At 44.9% G+C, this 25368-nt stretch overlaps 1 protein-coding gene across 2 annotated transcripts in view; it reads left to right on the top strand.

The window, feature by feature from the left end:
- LOC115141629 (RNA-binding protein Musashi homolog 1-like) overlaps positions 1-22260 on the top strand; it is a 46144-nt gene extending 23884 nt beyond the window's left edge. The window contains exons 7-14 of one of the 2 annotated variants that reach the window (XM_029680682.2): positions 3786-3834; positions 16693-16775; positions 17231-17348; positions 17803-17883; positions 18483-18539; positions 18922-18978; positions 19153-19307; positions 19715-22260. In XM_029680682.2, the coding sequence (XP_029536542.1) occupies positions 3786-3834; positions 16693-16775; positions 17231-17348; positions 17803-17883; positions 18483-18539; positions 18922-18978; positions 19153-19307; positions 19715-19753 (639 nt within the window). In that variant the 3' untranslated portion in view covers positions 19754-22260. The remainder of the gene's footprint in view (positions 1-3785; positions 3835-16692; positions 16776-17230; positions 17349-17802; positions 17884-18482; positions 18540-18921; positions 18979-19152; positions 19308-19714) is intronic. The other variant, XM_029680689.2, reaches the window with a different exon arrangement.
- Positions 22261-25368: the final 3108 nt, after the last annotated feature.

Genomic DNA, 25368 nt, shown 5'->3' with positions numbered 1-25368 from the left:
AGAGAGGGAAGGAAAGAGAGCTAGGGAAGAGAGCTAGGGAAGCGTGAAACAGAAAGGAATGAGTAAGGTGGTTGAGGTGAGAGTGTGACCGAAAATGTCCTCAGAACGTTCCTGAAAAGTTCCTTGTCAATGTAACCTAATGAGAGTGTTATGTGCCATGCTGTAAGGGGAATGCTCTCTCTACTGGGCAGTGGGTGTGAACTGTGCTGAGGTAAATACTAGACACTATAGTTCAGCCAGATAGTATTAAACTGCTCTGGACACATTGGACAACAGGTTGTTTACCTTTGACTTCGGCCTGGAGGCTAACTTTCCTCTCAGACACAAAGATAGCTTGTTGCATATCCTAGTGACTCTGTAACAGTTGGCCTAACACTTTTGTTATTGATACTGACGGCAATAAAGCTTACCCACAGCTATACGCTTCAAGATGTTAGCTAGCTAGTAAATTTGTATAATATACCATTAGCCATCCTCACAGCTCGATAATAGGGCTGAATGTGACTGATTTGTGTTCACACCCACACGCGTTAGCCTAATGCTAACGGGCCTAAATGAACATGTAACACACCGCTTATGATAACATGTCTCTGGTGCTGCAGCTGTCCACTTGCTGTCCCTGTCCCGACTTTGCTCTGTCATTGGGTTTAAAGGACCATAAGGGTGAAGGGAGAGGGGGGGAGATAAAACTGAATGAAGGACAGAGGGTGGACTGGGGGGGTTGTGTGTGTGTGTGTGTGTGTGTGTGTGTGTGTGTGTGTGTGTGTGTGTGTGTGGAGAGAGAGAGAGACTCACTTGGACTAACGGGTCTCCAACCCTGACCTTTTCCATATTTCATGGTCACACGCAGGGACACACACCCAGATACATACACTCACACACAAAATCTTTCTCCCACGTCCTCTCTCACAGTCAGAGAGACAGATGCACACACGCACAGCTTGTGTGATCTTTCTTGTCAGATTGAAATAAACTAAATATATTTTTTATATGCACTGCTTTCATTAAGATCAGATGATCAGATGATCTCAAAGGTTAGAAATCAAACTGAAATCAAACTGAGTCTAGAGCTTTCCGCCACTCACATTTCACCCTGTGTTAAGTGTTAAGTTTCATTACACTTCACTGATAGGTAATGAAAATAGCAATGCAGTCATGCTGTGTGTGCGTGTGTTAGCGTTGGTACAACTGATGATGTCTCTCACTGGCAAAACGTGGAGTAGTTTCACAGTTTCTCTATTAGAGGAGAGTTTGTGCTGACTTTCTTAGGAGAGCGAAGAGGGCAGGGAGGGAGGAGGTCAGCATGAATAGGGCTGCAGGGAGGGAGGAGGTCAGCATGAATAGGTCTGCAGGGAGGGAGGAGGTCAGCATGAATAGGTCTGCAGGGAGGGAGGAGGTCAGCATGAATAGGGCTGCAGGGAGGGAGGAGGTCAGCATGAATAGGTCTGCAGGGAGGGAGGAGGTCAGCATGAATAGGTCTGCAGGGAGGGAGGAAGTCAGCATGAATAGGGCTGCAGGGAGGGAGGAGGTCAGCATGAATAGGTCTGCAGGGAGGGAGGAGGTCAGCATGAATAGGTCTGCAGGGAGGGAGGAGGTCAGCATGAATAGGGCTGCAGGGAGGGAGGAGGTCAGCATGAATAGGGCTGCAGGGAGGGAGGAGGTCAGCATGAATAGGGCTGCAGGGAGGGAGGAGGTCAGCATGAATAGGGCTGCAGGGAGGGAGGAGGTCAGCATGAATAGGGCTGCAGGGAGGGAGGAGGTCAGCATGAATAGGGCTGCAGGGAGGGAGGAGGTCAGCATGAATAGGGCTGCAGGGAGGGAGGAGGTCAGCATGAATAGGGCTGCAGGGAGGGAGGAGGTCAGCATGAATAGGGCTGCAGGGAGGGAGGAGGTCAGCATGAATAGGTCTGCAGGGAGGGAGGAAGTCAGCATGAATAGGGCTGCAGGGAGGGAGGAGGTCAGCATGAATAGGGCTGCAGGGAGGGAGGAGGTCAGCATGAATAGGGCTGCAGGGAGTGGGATAGAAAAAAAAGAAAAGCGGAGGAGAGGAAGAATTAAATGGGTGCGTGTTGACAAAGCCCCACTTCTCTTTGTTCTCTCTCTCTCACTTTTTCTCTCCCTGAATCTCCCTCAGTCTGTCTTTCTGTCCATCCAACCCTCTCTCTCCCCCAACTCTTTTCTCCTTTTCACTCTCGACCCACTCTTTCATATGCACCAATCCCCCTCCCATCTTTATTCTGTCCTGAACTATCTCTCGCTTCCTCTCTTCTCTTCAAGTCCACGAAAAATTCATTTTCTCTCCTTCTAGTAAGCCTTTTTTCAACTGTGTCCCCCTCTCTACATCCCCCACCCCTCTCTCTCCCTCTCTGTAGTTCTATTCATAGTGAGAGTAGTGAGAGGAGGGTGAGTTCTCCTCATTTAAATTCTTTACAGGGTCTCCATGGGAATAGTAAACTTTGTGGAGAGGAGAAGAAAGAGAGAGTGAAACAAAGAGAGAACAGGACACAGAGTTTGTGAAAAGCTTATCCCCCTTACCAAACAGAGAGAGAGAGAGAATGGGGAGAGAATAGTCCCTCCTCCACTCTTAGAAAAAAGGGTTCTTCGGTCTCTCTTCTGGGTAAAGGGTTCTTTATGAAACCCAAAAGTGTTCTGCCTCGAACCAAAGGGGTTCTACCTTGAACCAAAGGGGGTGCACATTGAACCAAAATGGGTTCTTCAAAGGGTTCTCCTATGTGGACAGCCGAATAACCATTTTATGGTTCTAGATAGCACTTTTTCTCTAAGAGTGTGGAACTTTGGGAGTGAGTTAAACAGCAACTCTTTAACTTCACAGAGATGGGACCTCCTTTTCCTATCTCTTCTCATTCTCCGCTTTTCTCTTTACCCCCCCCCCTTCTTTCTCCTGTCCCCCCTTCTTTCTGTCCTCCTCCTTTGTCACCTGTCACCCCCCTGCTCCCTTCCTCTTTCTCCATCTGTTGGCCCCCTCTCCTCTCTTGCTCCAAAGGACAGGCCCTGAAGGAGGGACAATGAAGCCCCATGCTGTGTAATGGCCTGTGCGTGTGTGCGCGTGCATGCGTGGTGTCCAAGCTCATCTCTCTCAATTAAGTTAAATTCAAACGGTTTTAATGGCATGGGAAATGTGTTTACATTGTCAAAGCAAGTGGAATAGACAATCAACAAAAAGGGAAATAAACAATCAGAAATTAACTGTAAACATTTCACTCACAAACATTTTAAAAGAATATAGACATTGTTATATTATTGGCTATGTTGTAACAGTGTGGGAAATATTGCTGCTGTGGTGGCACTCTGTGGTATTTAACCTAATAGAAATGGGAGTTTATCAGTATTGGATTTGTTTTAAAATTCTTTGTGGGTCTATGTAATCTGAGGGAAATATGTATCTCTATACATTTGTCAGGAGGTTAGGAAGTGCAGCTCTGTTTCCAACTCATTTAGTAGGCAATGGGCACACAGCCTATCTTCTCTTGAGAGCCAGGTCTGCCTATGGCAGCCTCTCTCAATAGCAAGGTTATGCTCACTGAGTCTGTACATAGTCAAAGCTTTCCTTCATTTTGGGTCAGTCACAGTGGTCAGGTATTCTGCCACTGTGTCCTCTCTGTTTGGGCCAAATAACATTCCAGTTTGCTATGTTTTTGTTGTTTATTCATTCCAATGTTTAAAGTAGTTATCTTTTTGTTTTCTCATAATTTGTGTTGCTAACCTGCAGCTCTGTGGAGTCTGTTTGTGTTTGTGAACTGTTTGTGTCTCTCTGTCTCTCATAGGTTGATGATGCCATGCTCATGTTCGACAAAACCACCAACAGACACAGAGGTATTGCCACGAAACACCAGCCCCCCCCCCCACACACACAATTAACATTTTACTGCAGTGGCTAAATCAGGGTCACACAGAATCCCACAGAGATTCTTGGTGAGTCTTTAACAAATCTACTGTGAAACAAAAGTATACACCTCACACACATGGTTATGTGCTTTATAAAAGAGACACATGCGCCATGTCACACACACACATATATATATATATATATATCAATAAACTCAGCAAAAAAAGAAACGTCCCCTTTTCAGGACCCTGTCTTTCAAAGATAATTTGTAAAAATCCAAATCACTTCACAGATCTTCATCGTAAAGGGTTTAAACACTGTTTCCCATGTGTCACGGTTGTCGTAAGAATGGGACCAAGGCGCAGCGGATGTTGAGTTCCACATTTTTATTGAAAAGTGAAACATAAAGCAAAAACAAATAAATCAATAAACAAACAACTAAACGTGACTACGTGGTGCACAGGCACCACACAAAACAATATCCCACAAACACAGGTGGGAGAAATATCTACTTAAATATGATCCCCAATTAGAGACAATGATTACCAGCTGCCTCTAATTGGGAATCATACCAACATAGAAAATATAAACTAGAACACAACATAGAAATTATAAACTAGAATACCCCCTAGTCACGCCCTGACCTACTACACCATAGAGAAACAAGCCCCCCCTTCAAAGGTGCGGACTCCGGTCGAAAAACTGAACGCAGAGGAGGACTCCGGCCCGGGAGCTGGGTTGGACGCCGTGCCTGGACTGGGCATCGGCGCAGAAGAAGGCTCCGGCCATGGAGTGGGACTGGACACCGTGCCTGGACGGGGCACCGGTGCAGAGGAAGGCTCCTGCCATGGAGTGGGACTGGACACCGTGCCTGGACGGGGCACCGGCACAGAGGAAGGCTCCGGCCTTGGAACGGGGCTGGACACCGTGGCTGGACTGGTCATCGGTGCAGAGGAAGGCTCCGGCCTTGGAGCGGGGCTGGACACCATGCCGGGACTGGGCACCGGCACAGAGGAAGGCTTCTGCAATGGAGCGGGACTGGACAACGTGCCTAAACTGGGCACCAGTGCAGAGGAAGGCTCCTGCCATGGAGCGGGACTGGGCAACGTGCCTGAACTGGGCACTGGCACAGAGGAAGGCTCCTGCCATGGAGCGGGACTGGACAACGTGCCTGAACTGGGCACCGGTGCAGAGGAAGGCTCCTGCCATGGAGCGGGACTGGACAACGTGCCTAAACTGGGCACTGGCACAGAGGAAGGCTCCTGCCATGGAGCGGGACTGGACAACGTGCCTAAACTGGGCACTGGCACAGAGGAAGGCTCCTGCCATGGAGCGGGACTGGACAACGTGCCTAAACTGGGCACTGGCACAGAGGAAGGCTCCTGCCATGGAGCGGGACTGGACAACGTGCCTGAACTGGGCACCGGTGCAGAGGAAGGCTCCTGCCCTGGAGCGGAACTGGACACCGTACCTGGACTCTCTGGACCGTTGATCCTCGCTGGAGGTTCCAGACTGGGGACCGTCGCAGGAGGTTCAGGAATTTCCAAACGCCTGAAGGTACCACGTTCATCTGTACAAACAATTGTACGCATGTATAAACACCATGAGGCCACACAGCCGTCACACCGCTCAGGAAGAAGACACGTTCTGTCTCCTAGATCAATCCAAGATGGCGTAGCAGTCAGACGTATTTGTCCTTCGTCTTGTCGTGTCCCATGTATATATATTTTTCTTCGCATATCTTTTTATATTTTCCTAAACCCTTACTTCAAAATACTCTCCTGCATCCCGCCTCACCCAATGTGGTCTGCTTTTTCTCTAAAGTATTTTTCTCTGCCTCTATTACTGGAATCTCTCCAACATTAACTAGCCAGCTAACGGTCATCAGCTAACCCCTAGCTCGGAAAGCTCTCGCCAGTTTGTACACCGCGATTCAACCAGAGCATACCGGACCTATTTTTCTCTCCATATCCCCGGATTCCTATCGCAAGCTCTGAACCTTCTCACCTTCTGACCTTCGCAGCTAACGTCCCCTGAATGCTAACTGTCTAGAGCACAACGGACTGTTGGCTTACGAGGCCCATCGAATCCATTCCGAAGCCACTAGCTAGCAGTCAGCTATCCTTTGCTAGCGGTCATCAGCTAACTCTCGCCAGTCTGTACAGCGCGACTCAAACCAGAGCTAGTCGGACTTATTCTTCTCCATATCTCCGGATTCCTACCGCAAGCTCTGAACCTATTTAAAAAAAAATAATAATTTTCATTATGATAAAAAAAATCCCCACCTGGAATTATAGCAGCTAACGACCCCTGAACGCACAGCGACTAATCTGCGGCCTGCTAGCTATCTGAAGCACATTGGCTTTAAGAGGCCCTTCGGGCATATTTCTTCGGCCACAGTACATATTTTGCCAATTGGCCTGGTTTACCAAACGGAGCCCTGCTGATCCGTCCGCTGATGTAACTGCACGAGGGGGCCACAACAGACTGTCCTCCGTCGCGTCATCCCTCTAAGGCCTTTCTGTTAGCCTGCTAGCCCCGTGCCGCTAGCTGCTTGAAGCCACGCACTGGACTTGTATGATCACCCGGCTACGCATGCCTTTCCCTAACGCCACCATGTCGTGTCGATTGCTGTTCTGGTTTGTAACTATTGTTTTATTTCACTTTAGAGCCTCTAGCACTGCTCTACACACCTCGGCTAACAATTTAGTTCCACCTCCCACACACGCAGTGATATCACCAGGTTTAAATGCTATTTCTAGAGATAATATCTCTTTCATTATCACTATATGCACAGGTTTACCCCCACTGTATTCACATCCTACTATACCTTTGTCTGTACATTATGCCTTGAATATATTCTACCGTGCCCAGAATTCTGCTCCTTTTACTCTCTGTTCTGAACATACTAGGCGTCCAGTTCTGTTAGCCTTTAGCCGTACCCTTATCCTACTCCTCCTCTGTTCCTCTGGTGATGTAGAGGGTAATCCAGGCCCTGCAGTGTCAACCTCCACTCCCATCCCCCAGGCTCTCTCATTTGTTGACTTCTGCAACCGTAAAAGCCTTGGTTTCATGCATGTTAACATTAGAAGCCTCCTCCCTAAGTTTGTTTTATTCACTGCCCTAGCACACTCCACCAATCCGGATGTCCTAGCCTTGTCTGAATCCTGGCTTAGGAAGACCACCAAAAACCTTGAAATTTCCATTCCTAACTATAAAATTTTCAGACAAGATAGAACTGCCAATAGGGGCGGTGTTGCAATTTACTGCAGAGATAACCTGCAGAGTTCTGTCTTACTATCCAGATCTGTACCCAAACAATTTGAGCTTCTACTTCTAAAAATGAACCTTTCCAGAAACAAGTCTCTCACCGTTTCCGCTTGCTATAGACCACCCTCTGCCCCCAGCTGTGCCCTCAACACCATATGTGATTTGATTGTCCCCATCTATCTTCTGAGCCTGTGCTGCTAGGTGACCTAAACTGGGACATGCTTAACACCCCGGCCATCCTACAATCTAAGCTTGATGCCCTCAAACTCACACAATTTATCAATGAACCTACCAGATATAACCCCAAAACCACGGGCACCCTCATAGATATCATCTAACTCACCCTCCAAATACACCTCTGCTGTTTTCAACCAAGATCTCAGAGATCACTGCCTCATTGCCTGCATCCGTCATGAGTCTGCGAGCAAACGACCACCCTCATCACTGTCAAATGTTCCCTAAAACACTTTTGCGAGCAGGCCTTTCTAATCGACCTGGCCGGGATATCCTGGAATGACATTGACCTCATCCCGACAGTAGAGGATGCCTGGTTATTCTTTAAAAGTGTCTTCCTCACCATCTTAAATAGGCATGCTGTAACGACGGGTGAGTGAAATGAGTGAGGAGTCAGATGCAGAGAGCGAAATGAACGGGAAAACGCTTTAATGTCCTTCAAATCGTAACAGGTCCAAAACATGGGTGAATGCCCAAAACACTGGCGCTAAACCAACCCAAAACCTAGACGCACCCTGGACAACGGAAAACCCCAAAACCAAAACACGATACATCACCAAACGTAACAACCAACAAGCCCGCACAAACACCAGCAGGCAAAACGAACTTAAATCACACCCATCCCAAAACCCCAACAAGGAACAAGTGAAAACAATTAGACAAAAACAAACGAAAAGGAAAAAGGGATCGGTGGCAGCTAATAGACCGGCGACGACGACCGCCGAGCAGGAAGGGGAGCCACCTTCGGTGGTATTCGTGACACATGCCCCATTCAAATGATGTAGAACCAGGAATAGATAAGCCCTTGGTTCACTCCAGACCTGTCTGCCCTTGACCAGCACAAAAACATCCTGTGGCGTTCTGCATTAGCATCGAATAGCCCCCGTGATATGCAACTTTTCAGAGAAGTTAGGAACCAATATACACAGGCAGTTAGGAAAGCTAAGGCTAGCTTTTTTAAACAGAAATGTGCATCCTGCATTACAAACTCAAAAAAGTTCTGGGACACTGTAAAATCCATGGAGAATAATAGCACCTCTTCCCAGCTACCCACTGCTCTGAGGCTAGGAAACACTGTTACAACCGACAAATCCACTATAATTGAGAATTTCAAGCATTTTTCTACGGCTGCCCATGCTTTCCACCTAGCTCCCCCTACCCCGGTCAACTGCCCGGCACCCTCCACAGCAACCCGCCCAAGCCCCCACCATTTCTCCTTCACCCATATCCAGATAGCTGATGTTCTGAAAGAGCTGCAAAATCTGGACCCCTACAAATCAGCTGGGCTAGACAATCTGGACCCTCTCTTTCTAGAAATTGTTGCAACCCCTATTACTAGCCTGTTCAACCTCTCTTTCATATAGTCTGAGATTCCCAAAGATTGAAAAGCTGCCGCGGTCATCCCCCTCTTCAAAGGGGGAGACACTCCAGACCCAAACTGCTACAGACCTATATCTATCCTACCCTGCATCTCTATGGTCTTCGAAAGCCAAGTTAACAAACAGATTACTGACCATTTTGAATCACATCGTACCTTCTCCGCTATGCAATCTGGTTTCCGAGCTGGTCATGGGTGCACCTCAGCCACGCTCAAGGTCCTTAACGATATCATAACCGCCATCGAAAAGAGACATTACTGTGCAGCTGTATTCATCGACCTGGCCAAGGCTTTCGACTCTGTCAATCACCACATTCTTATTGGCAGACTCAACAGCCTTGGTTTCTCAAATGATTGCCTCGACTGGTTCACAAACTACTTCTCTAATAGAGATCAGTGTGTCAAATCGGAGGGCTTGTTGTCCGGACCTCTGGCAGTCTCTATGGGGTGCCACAGGGTTCAAATCTCGGGCCGACTCTCTTCTCTGTATACATAAATGATGTTGCTCTTGCTGCTGGTGATTCTCTGATCCACCTCTACGCAGACGGCACCATTCTGTATACTTCTGGCCCTTCTTTGGACACTGTGTTAACTAACTAATACAACTCTCCTTCCGTGGCCTCCAACTGCTCTTAAACGCAAATAAAACTAAATGCATGCTATTCAACCGATCAATGCCCGCACCTGCCCGCCCATCCAGTATCACTACTCTGGACGGCTCTGACTTAGAATACGTGGACAACTACAAATACCTAGGTGTCTGGCTAGACTGTAAACTCCTTCCAGACTCACATTAAGCATCTCCAATTCAAAATTAAATCTAGAATCGGCTTCCTATATCGCAACAAAGCATCCTTCACTCATGCTGCCAAACATACCCTCGTAAAACTGACCATCCTACCGATCCTTGACTTCGGCGATGTCATCTATAAAATAGCCCCCAACACTCTACTCAGCAAACTGGATCTAGTCTATCACAGTGCCATCCGTTTTGCCACCAAAGCCCCATACACTACTCACCACTGCGACCTGTACGCTCTCGTTGGCTGGCCCTCGCTTCATACTCGTCGCCAAACCCACTGGCTACAGGTTATCTACAAGTCTCTGCTAGGTAAAGCCCCGCCCTCTCTCAGCTCGCTGGTCACCATAGCAGCACCCACTCGTAGCACACGCTCCAGCAGGTATATCTCACCGGTCACCCCCAAAGCCAATTCCTCCTTTGGTCGCCTTTCCTTCCAGTTCTCTGCTGCCACTGACTGGAACGAACTGCAAAAATCACTGAAGCGGGAGATTCCCATCACCCCCTCACTAGCTTTAAGAACCAGCTGTCAGAGCAGCTCACAGATCACTGCACCTGTTCATAGCCCTGTATACAGCCCATCTATCTTCCTCATCCCCATACTGTATTTATTTATTTTGCTCCTTTTGCACCACAGTATCTCTACTTGCACATCCATCTTTTGCACATCTACCATTCCAGTGTTTAATTGCCATATTGTAATTACTTCGCCACCATGGCCTATTTATTGCCTTAACTCCCTTATTTGACCTCATTTGCACTAACTGTATATAGATTTTGTTTTCTTTTTTTCTACTGTATTATAGACTGTATGTTTTCTTCATTCCATGTGTAACTCTGTGTTGTTGTATGTGTCGAACTGCTATGCTTTATCTTGGCCAGGTCACAGTTGCAAATGAGAACTTGTTCTCAACTAGCTTACCTGGTTCAATAAAGGTGAAATAATGAAATAAAAAATGAACGTACTTTGGTGCGAAAAGTGCAAATCAATCCCAGAACAACAGCAAAGGACCCTGTGAAGATGCTGGAGGAAACAGGTTCAAAATGATCTATATCCACAGTAAAACGAGTCCTATATCGACATAACTTGAATGGCCACTCAGCAAGGAAGAAGCCACTGCTCCAAAACCGTCATAAAAAAAGCAAGACAACGGTTTGCAACTGCACATGGGACAAAGATCGTACTTTTTGGAGAAATGTCCTCTGGTCTGATGAACACCATCCCAACCGTGAAGCACGAGGGTGGCAGGATCATGTTGTGGGGGTGTTTTGCTTTAGGAGTGTCTGGTGCACTTCACAAAATAGATGGCATCATGAGGTAGGAAAATTATGTGAATTTATTGAAGCAACATCAGCCAGGAAGTTAAAGTTTCGTCGCAAATGGTTCTTCCAAATGGACAATGACCCCAAGCATACTTCCAAAGTTGTGACAAAAATGTCGTAAGTACAATAAAGTCAAGGTATTGGAGTGGCCATCACAAAGCCCTGACCCCAACTCTATAGAAAATGTGTGGGCAGAACTGAAAAGGTGTGTGTGAGCAAAGAGCCCTACAAGCCTGACTCAGTTACACCAGCTCTGTCAGGAGGAATGGCCTAAATTCAACCAACTTATTATGGGAAGTTTGTAGAGGGCTACCCGAAACGTTTGATCCAAGTTAAACAATTTAAAGGCAATGCTACCAAATACTAATGGAGTGTATGTAAACTTCTGACCCACTAGGAATGTGGTGAAAGAAATAAAAGCTGAAATAAATCTTTTGAAATAAAACTATTATTCTGACATTTCACATTCTTAAAATAATGTGGTGATCCTAACTGACTTAAGACGAAATTTTTACTAGGATTAAATGTATTTGTATTTGGCTAAGGTGTATTTGGCTACGGTGTATGTAAACTTCTGACTTCAATTGTGTGTGTGTGTATATATATATATATATATATATATATATATATATATACATATATATATATATAGGCAAGATGCAGTAGATGGTATAGAGTACAGTATGTACATATGAGATGAGTAATGTAGGGTATGTAAACATATAAAGTGGCTAGTGATACATTTATTCCATCAATTTTTCCATTATTAAAGTAGCTAGAGCTGAGTCAGTATGTTGGCAGCAGCCACTCAATGTTAGTGATGGCTGTTTAACAGTCTGATGGCCTTGAGGTAGAAGCTGTTTTTCAGTCTCTCGGTCCCCACTTTGATGCACCTGTACTGACCTCACCTTCTGGATGATAGCGGGGTGAACAGGCAGTGGCTCGGGTGGTTGTTGTCCTTGATGATCTTTTTGGCCTTCCTGTGACATCGGGTGGTGTAGGTGTCCTGGAGGGCCCCGGTGATGCATTGTGCAGACCTCACTACCCTCTGGAGAGCCTTACGGTTATGGGCGGAGCAGTTGCCGTACCAGGCGATGATACAGCCCGACAGGATGCTCTCGATTGTGCATCTGTAAAAGTTTGTGAGTGTTTTTGGTGACAAGCCAAATTTCTTCAGCCTCCTGAGGTTGAAGAGGCGCTGCTGCGCCTTCCTCACCACGCTGTCTGTGTGGGTGGACCATTTCAGTTTGTCCGTGATGTGTACGCCGAGGAACTTAAAGCTTTCCACCCTCTCCACTACTGTCCCATCGATGTGGATAGGGGGCTGCTCCCTCTGCTGTTTCCTGAAGTCCACGATCATCTCCTTTGTTTTGTTGATATTGAGTGTGAGGTTATTTTCCTGACACCACACTCCGAGGGCCCTCACCTCCTCCCTGTAGGCCGTCTCGTCATTGTTGGTAATCAAGCCTACCACTGTAGTGTTATCTGCAAACTTGATGATTGAGTTGGAGGCGTGCATGGCCATGCAGTCGTGGGTGAACAGGAAGTACAGGAGAGGGCTGAGAATGCACCCTTGTGGGGCCCCAGTGTTGAGGATCAGCGGGGTGGAGATGTTACCTACCCTCACCACCTGGGGGCGGCCCGTCAGGAAGTCCAGGACCCAGTTGCACAGGGCGGGGTCGAGACCCAGGGTCTCAAACTTAATGACGAGTTTGGAGGGTACTAACGTGTTAAATGCTGAGCTGTAGTCGATGAACAGCATTCTTACATAGGTATTCCTCTTGTCCAGTTGGGTTAGGGCAGTGTGATTGCGATTGTGTCGCCTGTGGACCTATTGGGGCAATAAGCAAATTGGAGTGAGTCTAGGGTGTCAGGTTGGGTGGAGGTGATATGGCCCTTGACTAGTCTCTCAAAGCACTTCATGATGAAGGAAGTGAGTGCTACGTGCGGTAGTCATTTAGCTCAGTTACCTTAGCTTTCTTGGGATCAGGAACAATGGTGGCCCTCTTGAAGCATGTGGGAACAGCAGACTGGGATAAGGATTGATTGAATATGTCCTTAAACACACCAGCCAGCTGTTCTGCGCATGCTCTGAGGACGCGGCCGGGGATGCCGTCTGGGCCTGCAGCCCTGCGAGGGTCAACACGTTTAAATGTTTTATTCACGTTGGCTGCAGTGAAGGAGAGCCTGCAGGTTTTGGTAGCGGGCCATATCAGTGTCACTGTATTTTCCTCAAAGCGAGCAAAGAAGTTGTTTAGTCTGTCTGGGAGCAAGACATTGTGGTCCGCGATGGGGCTGTTTTTTCTTTTGTAGTCCGTGATTGACTGTAGACCCTGCCACATGCCTCTCGTGTCTGAGCCGTTGAATTGCGACTCTGCTTTGTCTCTATACTGACTCTTAGCTTGTTTGATTGCCTTGCGGAGGGAATAGCTACACTGTTTGTATTCGGTCATGTTTCCGGTCACTTTTCCCTGATTAAAAGCAGTGGTTCGCGCTTTCAGTTTTGTGCAAATGCTGCCATCAATCCACGGTTTCTGGTTGGGGAATGTTTTAATAGACGCTGTGGGTACAACATCACCGATGCACTTGCAAATAAACTCGCTCACCGAATCAGCGTATTCATCAATGTTGTTGTTCGACGCTATGCGGAACATATCCCAGTCCACATGATCGAAGTTGAAGTGTACCTATGATGAAAATTACAGGCCTCTCTCATCTTTTTAAGTGGGAGAACTTGCACAATTGGGGGCTGTACATACTTTTTTGCCCCACCGTACATACACATACATATGTATATATAAACGTATATACAGTATATACATACGTATGTATATATTTAATATATATGTATATATATATATATATGTATGTATGTATATAGTATATACACTGCTCAAAAAAATAAAGGGAACACAAAAATAACACATCCTAGATCTGAATGAATGAAATATTCTTATTAAATATTTTTTTCTTTACATAGTTGAATGCGCTGACAAAAAAAACACGCAAAAATTATCAATGGAAATCAAATTTATCAACCCTGGATTTGGAGTCACACTCAAAATTAAAGTGGAAAACCACACTACAGGCTGATCCAACTTTGATGTAATGTCCTTAAAACAAGTCAAAATGAGGCTCAGTAGTGTGTGTGGCCTCCACGTGACTGTATGACCTCCCTACAACTCCTGGGCATGCTCCTGATGAGGTGGAGGATGGTCTCCTGAGGGATCTCCTCCCAGACCTGGACTAAAGCATCCGCCAACTTCTGGACAGTTTGTGATGCAACGTGGCGTTGGTGGATGGAGCGAGACATGATGTCCCAGATGTGCTCAATTGGATTCAGGTCTGGGGAACGGGCGGGCCAGTCCATAGCATCAATGCCTTCCTCTTGCAGGAACTGCTGACACACTCCAGCCACATGAGGTCTAGCATTGTCTTGCATTAGGAGGAACCCAGGGCCAACCGCACCAGCATATGGTCTCACAAGGGGTCTGAGGATCTCATTTAGGTACCTAATGGCAGTCAGTCTACCTCTGGCGAGCACATGGAGGGTTGTGCGGCCCCCCAAAGAAATGCCACCCCACACCATGACTGACCCATCGCCAAACCGGTCATGCTGGAGGATGTTGCAGGCAGCAGAACGTTCTCCATGGCGTCTCCAGACTGTCACGCTGTCACATGTGCTCAGTGTGAACCTGCTTTCATCTGTGAAGAGCTCAGGGCGCCAGTGGCGAATTTGCCAATCTTGGTGTTCTCTGGCAAATACCAAACGTCCTGCACGGTGTTGGGCTGTAAGCACAACCCCCACCTGTGGACGTCGGGCCCTCATACCACCCTCATGGAGTCTGTTTCTGACTGTTTGAGCAGACACATGCACATTTGTGGCCTGCTGGAGGTCATTTTGCAGGGCTCTGGCAGTGCTCCTCCTGCTCCTCCTTGCACAAAGGCGGAGGTAGCGGTCCTGCTGCTGGGTTGTTGCCCTCCTAGGGCCTCCTCCATGTCTCCTGATGTACTGGCCTGTCTCCTGGTAGCGCCTCCATGCTCTGGACACTACGCTGACAGACACAGCAAACCTTCTTGCCACAGCTCGCATTGATGTTCCATCCTGGATGAGCTGCACTACCTGAGCCACGTGTATGGGTTGTAGACTCCGTCTCATGCTACCACTAGAGTGAAAGCACCGCCAGCATTCAAAAGTGACCAAAACATCAGCCAGGAAGCATAGGAACTGAGAAGTGGTCTGTGGTTATCACCTGCAGAACCACTCCTTTATTGGAGGGATCTTGCTAATTGCCTATGATTTCCACCTGTTGTCTATTCCATTTGCACAACAGCATGTGAAATGTATTGTCAATCAGTGTTGCTTCCTAAGTGGACAGTTTGATTTCACAGAAGTGTGATTGACTTGGAGTTGCATTGTGTTGTTTAAGTGTTCCCTTTACACTATAGCAGTGTAATATATATTTATAAAAATATTAATATCATACAGTGGACACCTAAGCCTATAGGCCTTTGCATGCAATGCCCTGATACATTTAGTGCTCAAATCTCTGACAGCTGATAGCTGAACCAGCCAAATTTTCCTAAAGACTCTGGCAAGGGTGCTAGTCCAGTGTCACTTTGATTATGCCTGCACATGGTTCACCTGCAGCCCCAAACATCTAAAGAATAAGCTACCAGCCAAACAAGCTTGTAAGAACTGTACTTAAACTCCTCCCTCATTTTTTCGTCTCTGTGTCTGTAATTTGTCTGTTTCTCTGTAATGTGTATGTACCTCTGTACTGTGTCTGTATCTCTGTAATGTGTCTGTATCTCTGTAATTGTATATGTATTTATGTCAAAAAATAGGGACCACAATGGAAGTAAAGTCCCCAACTTTATTGTGCAATCCTGGTCACTTTGTGTAAAAAACTTTTTTTTAAACTGACAAATAAAATCAATCAAGCCAAACTGTGCATAATTGATAAATGGAAAGAGACTTCTGACATTCGGAGATTGTCAAGCCTTCGATACTGAGTAAGCCTACACGGTAGGGAGGGATGTGTATTTTCTGTTTGTTGAGATTGACATAATCTATTTATTGCTGAAAACGCAAACCATGATATTGAATAGCTCAAAGTCGGTATGCTTTGTTTTTTGGTTGTGTGGTGCATTGGCACAGAAACCTGTTGGTGGAAAATCCCCAGTACAAAGGTAGGGTCATGTGAAAAATGTTGGAACTTTGGGGAGGGAGGCGCATTTTTTCTTTAATGCCACTTTGAGTTGGACCAGCCCCCCCCCCCTTAATTCCGATCTGTCCGTAATGGGGTAGGGAGAGAGAGGGAAAAGGGGTAGAGACCAGGTGGGTCTCAATACTTTGATGTAGTCTCCGCTACCTATTTGTTCTTTCATCTGAAAGGGATTGAATAGTTGAAAGCAAATTAAACATGCTTTGAGGGAGAAAGGAAGGGTATATATAGATTTTTTTACCTTTATTTACCAAGGCAAGTAAGTTAAGAACAAATTATTATTTACAATGATGGCTTACGAACAGTGGGTTAACTGACATTTTCAGGGGGCAGAACGACAGATTTTTACCTTGTCAGCTCAGGGATTCGATCTAACAACCTTTCGTTTACTAGCCCGAAAAGTGAGGGAAAAGTGAGCATTAAAGGGGCTGTGTCCCAATCATTAACTTTCTTTCCTCACCTCTTCCCCTCATCTCCTTGTCTTCATTGGTGATCCCTAACCTGAAAGAACTGGACATGTGAAGTCATGATTGCAGTCAGTCTGATAGAAATGTAAAACAAATGGCCATAGTGGAAAGCTAAAGCAGTCTGTCTGTGTTCCTGTGTCCCCCAGGTTTCGGCTTTGTGACCTTTGAGAATGAAGACATGGTGGAAAAAGTGTGTGAGATCCACTTCCACGAAATCAACAACAAAATGGTATGTATGTGGACAACATGTACAGTGTGTATGTGAACAACATGTACAGTATGTATGTGGACAACATGTACAGTATGTATGTGGACAACATGTACAGTATGTATGTGGACAACATGTACAGTGTGTATGTGGACAACATGTACAGTATGTATGTGGACAACATGTACAGTATGTATGTGGACAACATGTACAGTATGTATGTGGACAACATGTACAGTATGTATGTGGACAACATGTACAGTGTGTATGTGGACAACAAGTACAGTATGTATGTGGACAACATGTACAGTGTGTATGTGGACAACAAGTACAGTATGTATGTGGACAACATGTACAGTATGTATGTGGACAACAAGTACAGTATGTATATGTGCGAGTGTGTGTGTGCCAGTGTTGATGGCGAGGAGTGTGTGTCTTTGTGCAGAATATCTAAAAGTATTAGCTTTCCTCTCCAGGTGGAGTGCAAGAAAGCCCAGCCCAAGGAAGTGATGTCACCGACGGGTACGGCTCGAGGTCGTGCCAGGATTATGCCCTACGGCGTGGACGCTTTCATGCTGGGGATCGGCATGCTGAGTAAGAACAGGACATCAATAACACGGTCATGTTGCCACCACTAAACACTGGAACCATATTCACAAAGCGTCTGTGAGTAGGGGTGCTGATCTAGTTTTGTGTTTTGAATTCACAATGAATACGATTTACATGATATAACCGGGGAGACCTGATCCTAGATCAACACTCCTACTTAAAGAAGCTTTACGAGTTCAGGACCAGTACCGGAGAGCAGGGCTAAAGAGATGGGAGGAGAGGTAGAGGGAGAAGGTGTTTCAGTGGAACTCAAGTAAGCCATGGCCCACAGTGAAATCATTGTCTCTTGCTCCACCTACAGTTATGGCAACAGCATTGGTACAGAGTTGTAGTGCTAGTTGCTACGTGCTACATGAGGTCTAATATGAATGCAATTTCATCTCCTTCAGCGGTGTTCAGCCATATCCTGATGGGTATTTATTTGTCTCTCTCTTCGCAGGCTACCCAGGCTTCCAAGCAGCTACGTACGCTAGCCGCAGCTACCCTGGCATCGCTCCTGGATACACCTACCAGTTCCCTGGTATGAACATCACTCTCTGTCACATTGATTCATGGAGAGGTTGAGTTATAGAGGTACAGACGACTTGAGTCTGTTATTCATCCAAAGATCTGCCTAGGAAACAATGCATTGGCCTAGTGATCCAAACAGATACATATTGATGTTATTTTTATGTTAGTTGATAAACATATACACACACATCTACACTTTATACTCCATATATAAGCACATATAGCAGAATATCTGGCTGCTTGTAGATTTCAGAGAGTTGTATTTAGGATTTCTCATCCTCCTCTTCCCGGTCCTCTTCTCCATTTCCCCTCCCCTCTCTTGGTAAAAGTAATCTTGCAATCTGTTAAAATGTGCTGTACTTCTATCTCTCTCCCCATCGCCTAATTTTCTCCTTCTTTCATGTCCACTCTCCCCTCACGGCTCTTCCTTCCTCTCCTTTTTCCCTACCACCCTTCTCCCCTGTAGTCTCTTCACTGTAAATTGCTTTCTTGTGTGTGTTCTCCTATGTGCCTGTTTGTGTGTGTGTGTGTGTGTGTGTGTGTGTGTGTCGGTAGGCACATGGATGGTGTTTGTATTAAAAAAGCGCTCTTTTGACATTTCTGTTCTAGAATTCCATTTAGAGAGGACCCCCCTTCTGACATCACCCCACCCCTCTGAGCTCACAGGTCAGTGACTCCTCTAAGATCTACAAGCAGCTCTCTTTCTCTTTATTTGCAAGGCAACAGCGCTAGCCTGTTGCGGAATGTTGTAATGGCCCTCCTTTTCCAATCGGGAAGAGTTCAAGCCTAATAACTTTGATATAAGCACAACTTTTGCAACAACAAAAAATATTGATGATCATGGAATTGACCGCAGCAATGTAATGCTTGGATATTTTTTGCATGGTTTCACCATCTTTAAAACTGTCAACTACCTGACGATGAATGGTTTGGTGAACTAAGTCGCTCTGGATAAGAGCGTCTGCTAAATGACTTAAATGTAAATGTAAAACTAAATTCACACACTGCCAAACACTGTGAAATTGTCCCTCTCTCCTCTGTCCCTCAGCCATTCCACTGTCAGCCTACGGACCAATGGCAGCGGCAGCAGCAGCTGCTATGAGAGGTAAAGATAATTCTCCTTCATCATTCTGCTTGTGTCTGTCTGTCGTCCATGTGTATGTGACTGACTGACTGTCTCTCTCTCCCCTCTCCCTGTCTCTCTCTCTCTCTCTCTCTCTCTCTCTCTCTCTCTCTCTCTCACACTCTCACACTCTCTCTCACACTCTCACACTCTTAGGTTCCACCCAGTCACGTAACTCAGGCTACCTGGGCACCAGCAGCCCTGGGCCAATGGCTGACCTGTATGCAGCAGCAAGTCAAGACTCAGCAGTCAGCAGCTATCTCAGCACAGCCAGTCCTGGCCCCAACTCAGGATTTGGCCACGGTCTCGGGGTACGTCACTATCACTGAGACAGAACAAGGTCGTTGTGTTCATTAGGGCAAACCATAGCACAATTATTTGCAATGGAAAATGAGCATTTCTTATTTGACAAGTCCAGGTTTTGTTCCTTTTGGTTCCTAATGAATACAACCTAGGGTTGGAATATCGCAAAGAGGGATCTATAAGAATCAGCTAAAGGAGCCCGCTAGGTGGCATATGGCATGTATCTGATGCTAGGGGAAACCAGGGGTTTGCTTACCAGTTTAATATGGAAGTGTAAAGCTGCCAAAAATTGATTTATTCGATAATGACAAATCACTGCACTATTTGCAATTTTGTTTAATCATCCCCTTTCTGAATTTCAAAATATCTACCAGCTGCACTCTCTAATAGTCCGTGTGTCTCTCTTCTTTCTCAGGGTCCTCTGATCGCAGCCTTTACCAACGGGTACCACTAAGTAGATTCACCCAATCACCGGACACGGAAGGAGGTTTCTTCTGCTGACGAGCCAATCAAACTGCTGTGTGCCTACCCATGGCACAATCCAATTGGCAGCCACAGGTCAAACCCCACCCCTGGCTCCCTCTGAATCCACCCACCGACTGAAGAAGATATTTGATCTTTTAGACTCCTGTATCTTGTATTACTGTACTAATATCACTTCCTCTTCTCAGTCCCTTGTTTCTTCTATTCTTTACCTTCACGTAGGTTTATTTCATTAGATTCCAATGCTGTTTCTTTAAAAAAAATATTGTTCTGACAGAAAAATACATGTGAAAAGAACGACTGTGGGTTGCGCTCATGGCAAACACAGATTCTGTCAGATGTATTTTTACTTTATATCTGAGGAATTTCTATTTAATCACAATGTTTTGATTTATTGTCTGCTCCTTTGACCTCCCTTTAATGTGTTACTGAGGTGAGATGGAGAGAACGAGGAGAATAGAGGGGTAGAGAGAACTGAAATGGTGTGTGGGATTGGGTCTCCTTGTCAAAACGAGTACCTAACCCATTTTAAACAGTGGAAGAACAAAGAAATGATGTCCCAGGAAACATGAAAAGAAAACTAAAATGTATATTTTGATAGTTTTTAAAACAAAACATTTGTAATATTGTTATTAATATTGAACGTAATGATGATAATCGGTAAGGTATTTTATTCCGTAATTGGTTTTGAAAGGAATATTTGATTTCCTTCCTGTAAAATATTGTATATAGAGTTTGGGGGGGGTGGGGGGGGTTGTACTTTGATTGGCAGGTAAGGTTACTATTAATCGGTCGGGCGCCATTTAAACTGGAAGTCTTTTTAACTTCTACTTGAACGTGGCTATCCCCTAAGCATTTGTTTAGTGTTTAGGCCAACAACATGCATGAGCAGGGTTGAAGACTAGATGATATTTGTAAATAAGTCGGAATGATAAGATCCTATTCATTAGAAATTGGTTTCAGAGATTATCCAAAAGTAACAACAAGAGAACACGCTTGAATTTACATGCAGTTGAGTTTCATTCCGTGTCTTACTGTAAACATGTATTAACTGTAGTGTGTGAATTCCAAATCTGCATTTTGTCATACAGCGCTACAGAGTTATTTTTGATTTGTGCCAGTAACCGGTTTCTATTGAATCAGGCCCCTTAAAGGCACAGTCTTATCACGTCACATGAACATAAAAATAGAATTACTTGAATGGGGATTCCCATTCTAGTTATATGGACATGACATCCACGTATCCCTCAGAAGAGCTTGAATTGGAACAGATGATTGGATAAGGAAAAACTTAAATGATGCCCTGTTTTTTAATATATTGGCTATGGTGAGGGGGCATGGGTGGGGTTAAGGGGGATTGGGTGGGCTTTAATATAGCTTTTTGGTGGGATATATTTTGTGCTATTTTAGGTATATTTTGTGCTATTTTAGGTATATTTTGTGCTATTTTAGGTATATTTTGCGCTATTTTCTTTCATTATGTTTTTTCTTTCTTTCTTGGTGTTCAGTGTACGGGTCATATGGACCATAGAAACAAATGAACGACATACTTAACAAAGCAATTGACTCTTAAAATACTATTACATCATGGTTGTATTTGTCCTCTGATGACTTCTGAAAGTGCGTGTGTCATTATGTGTGAACGTGTGTTTGTGTGTGTGAGTGTTTGTGTACACGCACAATAGTGAGGTGAAGTATGGAACTAGCTACATTCGACAGTTGAGATGCATTTGTTTGATTTTGGTACAGCCATTTTGGTACTGATATGTTTGCCTGGTTCCATTTAGTCTAACACCCTGCACATAGGGACTAGGGCTAGATAAATCAAAATAGAATAGGGCCTCTGTCCCAGTCAGTACAGAAAATAGGTATACACAGACCAGTAGCTGGAAGGGAGGAGGAGACAGAGTGTCACAACGCTATTTCAAAGAAAATCACATGAATTTTGTATATTTTCCTCAAAGTCTTCCAATAAACATGAAAAAGAATCTCCCATTTTGAACTGGCTAGTACTGCCCTTTTCCGACTGGCTGGGTCACTACACAAAACTACTGCTGGACACGAACACTGTAACTTTTTAACTTACAAAAAGCAATAAGTTATTTTTTACCTTAGAAATAATAATGATATTAATAGCAATATGAGTATTGATAATTCCATGGCATTAAGACTTATTTTCAGAACAAACAAAAAACTATATTTTTCTTTTGTACGATTTCGTTCCCCATGTACAATAATGATTCAGTGATTTTTAAGACGCTGGTGTTTTTTTGTTTTGTTTGTGTTGATGCTTTCTTCAGGGTCGGGAAAGGGGCAAGGCCTTGGTTGTTAAAGCTCCAAGGTCTTGATCAACACTGTAACTAAACTTTTATTTGGACTGTTCCCCGCCCGCTTTGTCATATGTATTTCTTATTTTGTTCTACTCTGGAAATTTCAATTTTACAATTCCTAATAAATTATTTTAAAGTATTCCACTGAGATTGCGGTTCTGTTTGTTTTTCTGAGAGTTCAAGACTAAGTTGTATGAAAGCAGATTAATACCAAAACAAATATTTTGATTTAAATTTGTATTTGTTTTGGCATGAATCTGCTTCCATAACTGTAGGTATAACATAAATAAATATTGAAGGATAGCTTTTATACCCTTTATGTATTTTGACGGTTGTCCTATTGCAAGTTATACAATGCGTTATTGGGTCACAGTGTTGCAATTTCATTTTAGAATGTCTTGAAATTTGATATTAACAGGTACCATGACATGTCAACATGTACTTAGCTACAGTGTCATCTAGACTGTTGTGTCATCACTCTCAGGGACTGATGTCATTTGTACTAGCCTCTAGTAAGCCCATCTATAGTAGGAGGAGAATATAAATGTATGGGAAGCATTAGCACATATATTTTGGCAGGACTACAGCACCAATTCTGACCTTGGCAGTGTCACAAAGCAAATCATAATAATAATATGTAACATTTTTACTAGGTATATTTGTCCTGTTTCGTGCCTACTGAACATGAGCTGGGTGTGCTCAAGGTGGGCTGAAACAGAAGCAGTAGGGTTGGCTATTCACCCTTGTGTATTGATTGCAGTGTGAGTAAATGTTGTTTGTGAGTGTGGGGAATACAGTGTTGTACATTTACCAAACTGTCATTTGGGGATGCTGGAGATTCCAGTCTGTCTGCAGGTCTATGTGTGTGAGAAAAAGGGATATTAATGTTAACCACAGCAAATTAGGTCAAGTCCTGATCTCTCTTCTCCCTCCTTTCTCTTGCCTGGGGAGGGAGGTGAGGTGTGTGGGGGTACAGTCCTCCTCACGCCTAATCCCACAACTACCTCCCTTCTTCAGACCTCTCACACAGTTTCGATCAGTTCCGGGAAGCTTGACAACCTTTACTCCTTCACTGGCTATTCCATTGTTCCTTTGTCAAAGTCTGATTTTATACCCTTTTTTCGTCTTGAGTGGGATTTTTACTTGTACAGTGTTTCCTGTACCATTTTTTTTTTTTTGGGGGGGGGGGGGGGGCTGAGATTTCTTTATCTCTCTCTGTCCTACCTTTCCATTTGTTTTTGGTCGTCGTTTTGTGGCTCTTCTCTCTTTTTCTCTCTTTTGGCTGTTTTCTCTCTCTCCTGCCGTCATCTGTTGCTCATACCATGGCCCTCTGGTTCTGGAGCCGATAAGAGGGCATTTGGGAGCTAAGAGTTCCATAAATTGGAGTGCAAACTTTGACAGACTGAGTTTTATGGGGAAACAGCATCCTCCACCTCCCGTCCACAATTACCTGTGGCTAACAATCCTTTCCAGCTTCAGCCCCGCTTACCCAGTCAAATCAAATCATATTTGTCACATGCAACGAATACAACAGGTGTAGACTTTACACAGAAATGCTTACCATAAAGCCCTTAACCAACAATGCAGTTAAAAGAAAAATAAGTGTTAAGTAAAAAAATAGATAAGTAAAAGATAACAAATAGTTAAAGGGAAGCAGATAAATAACAGTTCAAATCGTCTGGGTAGAAGCCTTTTGGACCTAGACTTGACTTGTGTCGTCGGCAAATTTAACGATTGTGTTGGAGTCGTGTGGCCATGCAGTCATGAGTGAACAGGGAGTACAGTAGGGGACGGAGCACGCACACCTGAGGGGCTCCCGTGTTGAGGATCAGCGTGACAGATGTGTTGTTACCTTACCACCTGGGGGCGGCATGTCAGTAAGTCCAGGATCCAGTTGCAGAGGGAGGTGTTTAGTCCCAGGGTCCTTAGCTTAGTGATGAGCTTTGAGGGCACTATGGTGTTGAATGCTGAGGTGTAGTCAATGAATAGCATTCTCACCTTTTGTCCAGGTGGGAAAGGGCAGTGTGGAGTGCAATAGAGATTTCATCATCTGTGGATCTTTTGAGGCGGTATGCAAATTGGAGTGGGTCTTGGGTTTCTGGGATAATGGTGTTGATGTGAGCCATGACCAGCCTTTCAAAGCACTTCATGGCTACAGACATGAGTGCTACAGGTTGGTAGTCATTTAGGCAGGTTACCTTGGTGTTCTTGGGCACAGGGACTATGGTAGTCCAGACTCCATCAGGAACAGGTTGAAAATGTCAGTGAAGATACTTGCCAGTTGGTCAGCGCATGCTCGGAGTACACGTCCTGGTAATCCGTCTTGTGAATGTTGACCTGTTTAAAGGTCTTACTCACATCGGCTATGGAGAGCGTGATCACACAGTCTTCTGGAACAGCTGATGCTCTCATGCATGCTTCAGTGTTGCTTGCCTCGAAGCGAGCATAGAAGTGATTTATCTCGTCTGGTAGGCTCATGTCACTGGGCAGCTCGCGGATGTGCTTCCCTTTGTAGTCTGTAATAGTTTGCAAGCCCTGCCACATCCGACGAGCGTCAGATCCGGCGTAGTACAATTCAATCTTAGTCCTGTATTGACGCTTTCCCTATTTGATGGTTAGTCTGAGGGCACAGCTCTACCCTTTAGCTCAGTGAGGATGTTGCCTGTAACCCATGGCTTCTGGTTGGGGTATGTACATATGGTCACTGTGTGACGTCATCGATGCACTTATTGATGAAGCCAGGCCAACATCAGGTAAATTTCCATGAAAGGAAAAGCCAATGTAGAGTGTGATATATTGCATGATGAATACATTGTAAACATATGGGCTATTGTATTTCACAATATTTGCAATTATACGAATAATCCTATTTTCATGTTCTGTTGCTGTAGTATTTTTTTTATTTTTAAGTTTAACTTGTTTTTTTACTTCCGTTTTTCAATTTATTGGAAACGTCCATAATAATCTGTCTGGTTTTTTTGTAAAATGTAGCAATGCTTGTAGAAATATAGTCTCTGTTAGCAGTTATTCAAAAGCATGGGGAAAGTGGAGGAGAGCGCACCTTATTGCGGAAGGCTGCTCTGCTCTAGACATTTCCCCATGCTTTTGAACGCAATATTAATCTGGTTAACAATCCGCTTCCATGTTGTTTCTCTGGGATTCCAGCAACACGCAGTAAACATTGAGATCTGGTGTACCAGCTAAAATGCTTGGCAGGACAAAGTGCTACTCTGCAATTCTCCAATGGTCTTAAGCA

This window comes from Oncorhynchus nerka, linkage group LG2 (genome assembly GCF_034236695.1).
Source record: "Oncorhynchus nerka isolate Pitt River linkage group LG2, Oner_Uvic_2.0, whole genome shotgun sequence".
Taxonomy (NCBI): domain Eukaryota; kingdom Metazoa; phylum Chordata; class Actinopteri; order Salmoniformes; family Salmonidae; genus Oncorhynchus; species Oncorhynchus nerka.
The sequence above is the reverse complement of the archived record's forward strand: the minus strand, read 5'-3'. Positions and strand labels throughout refer to the sequence as shown.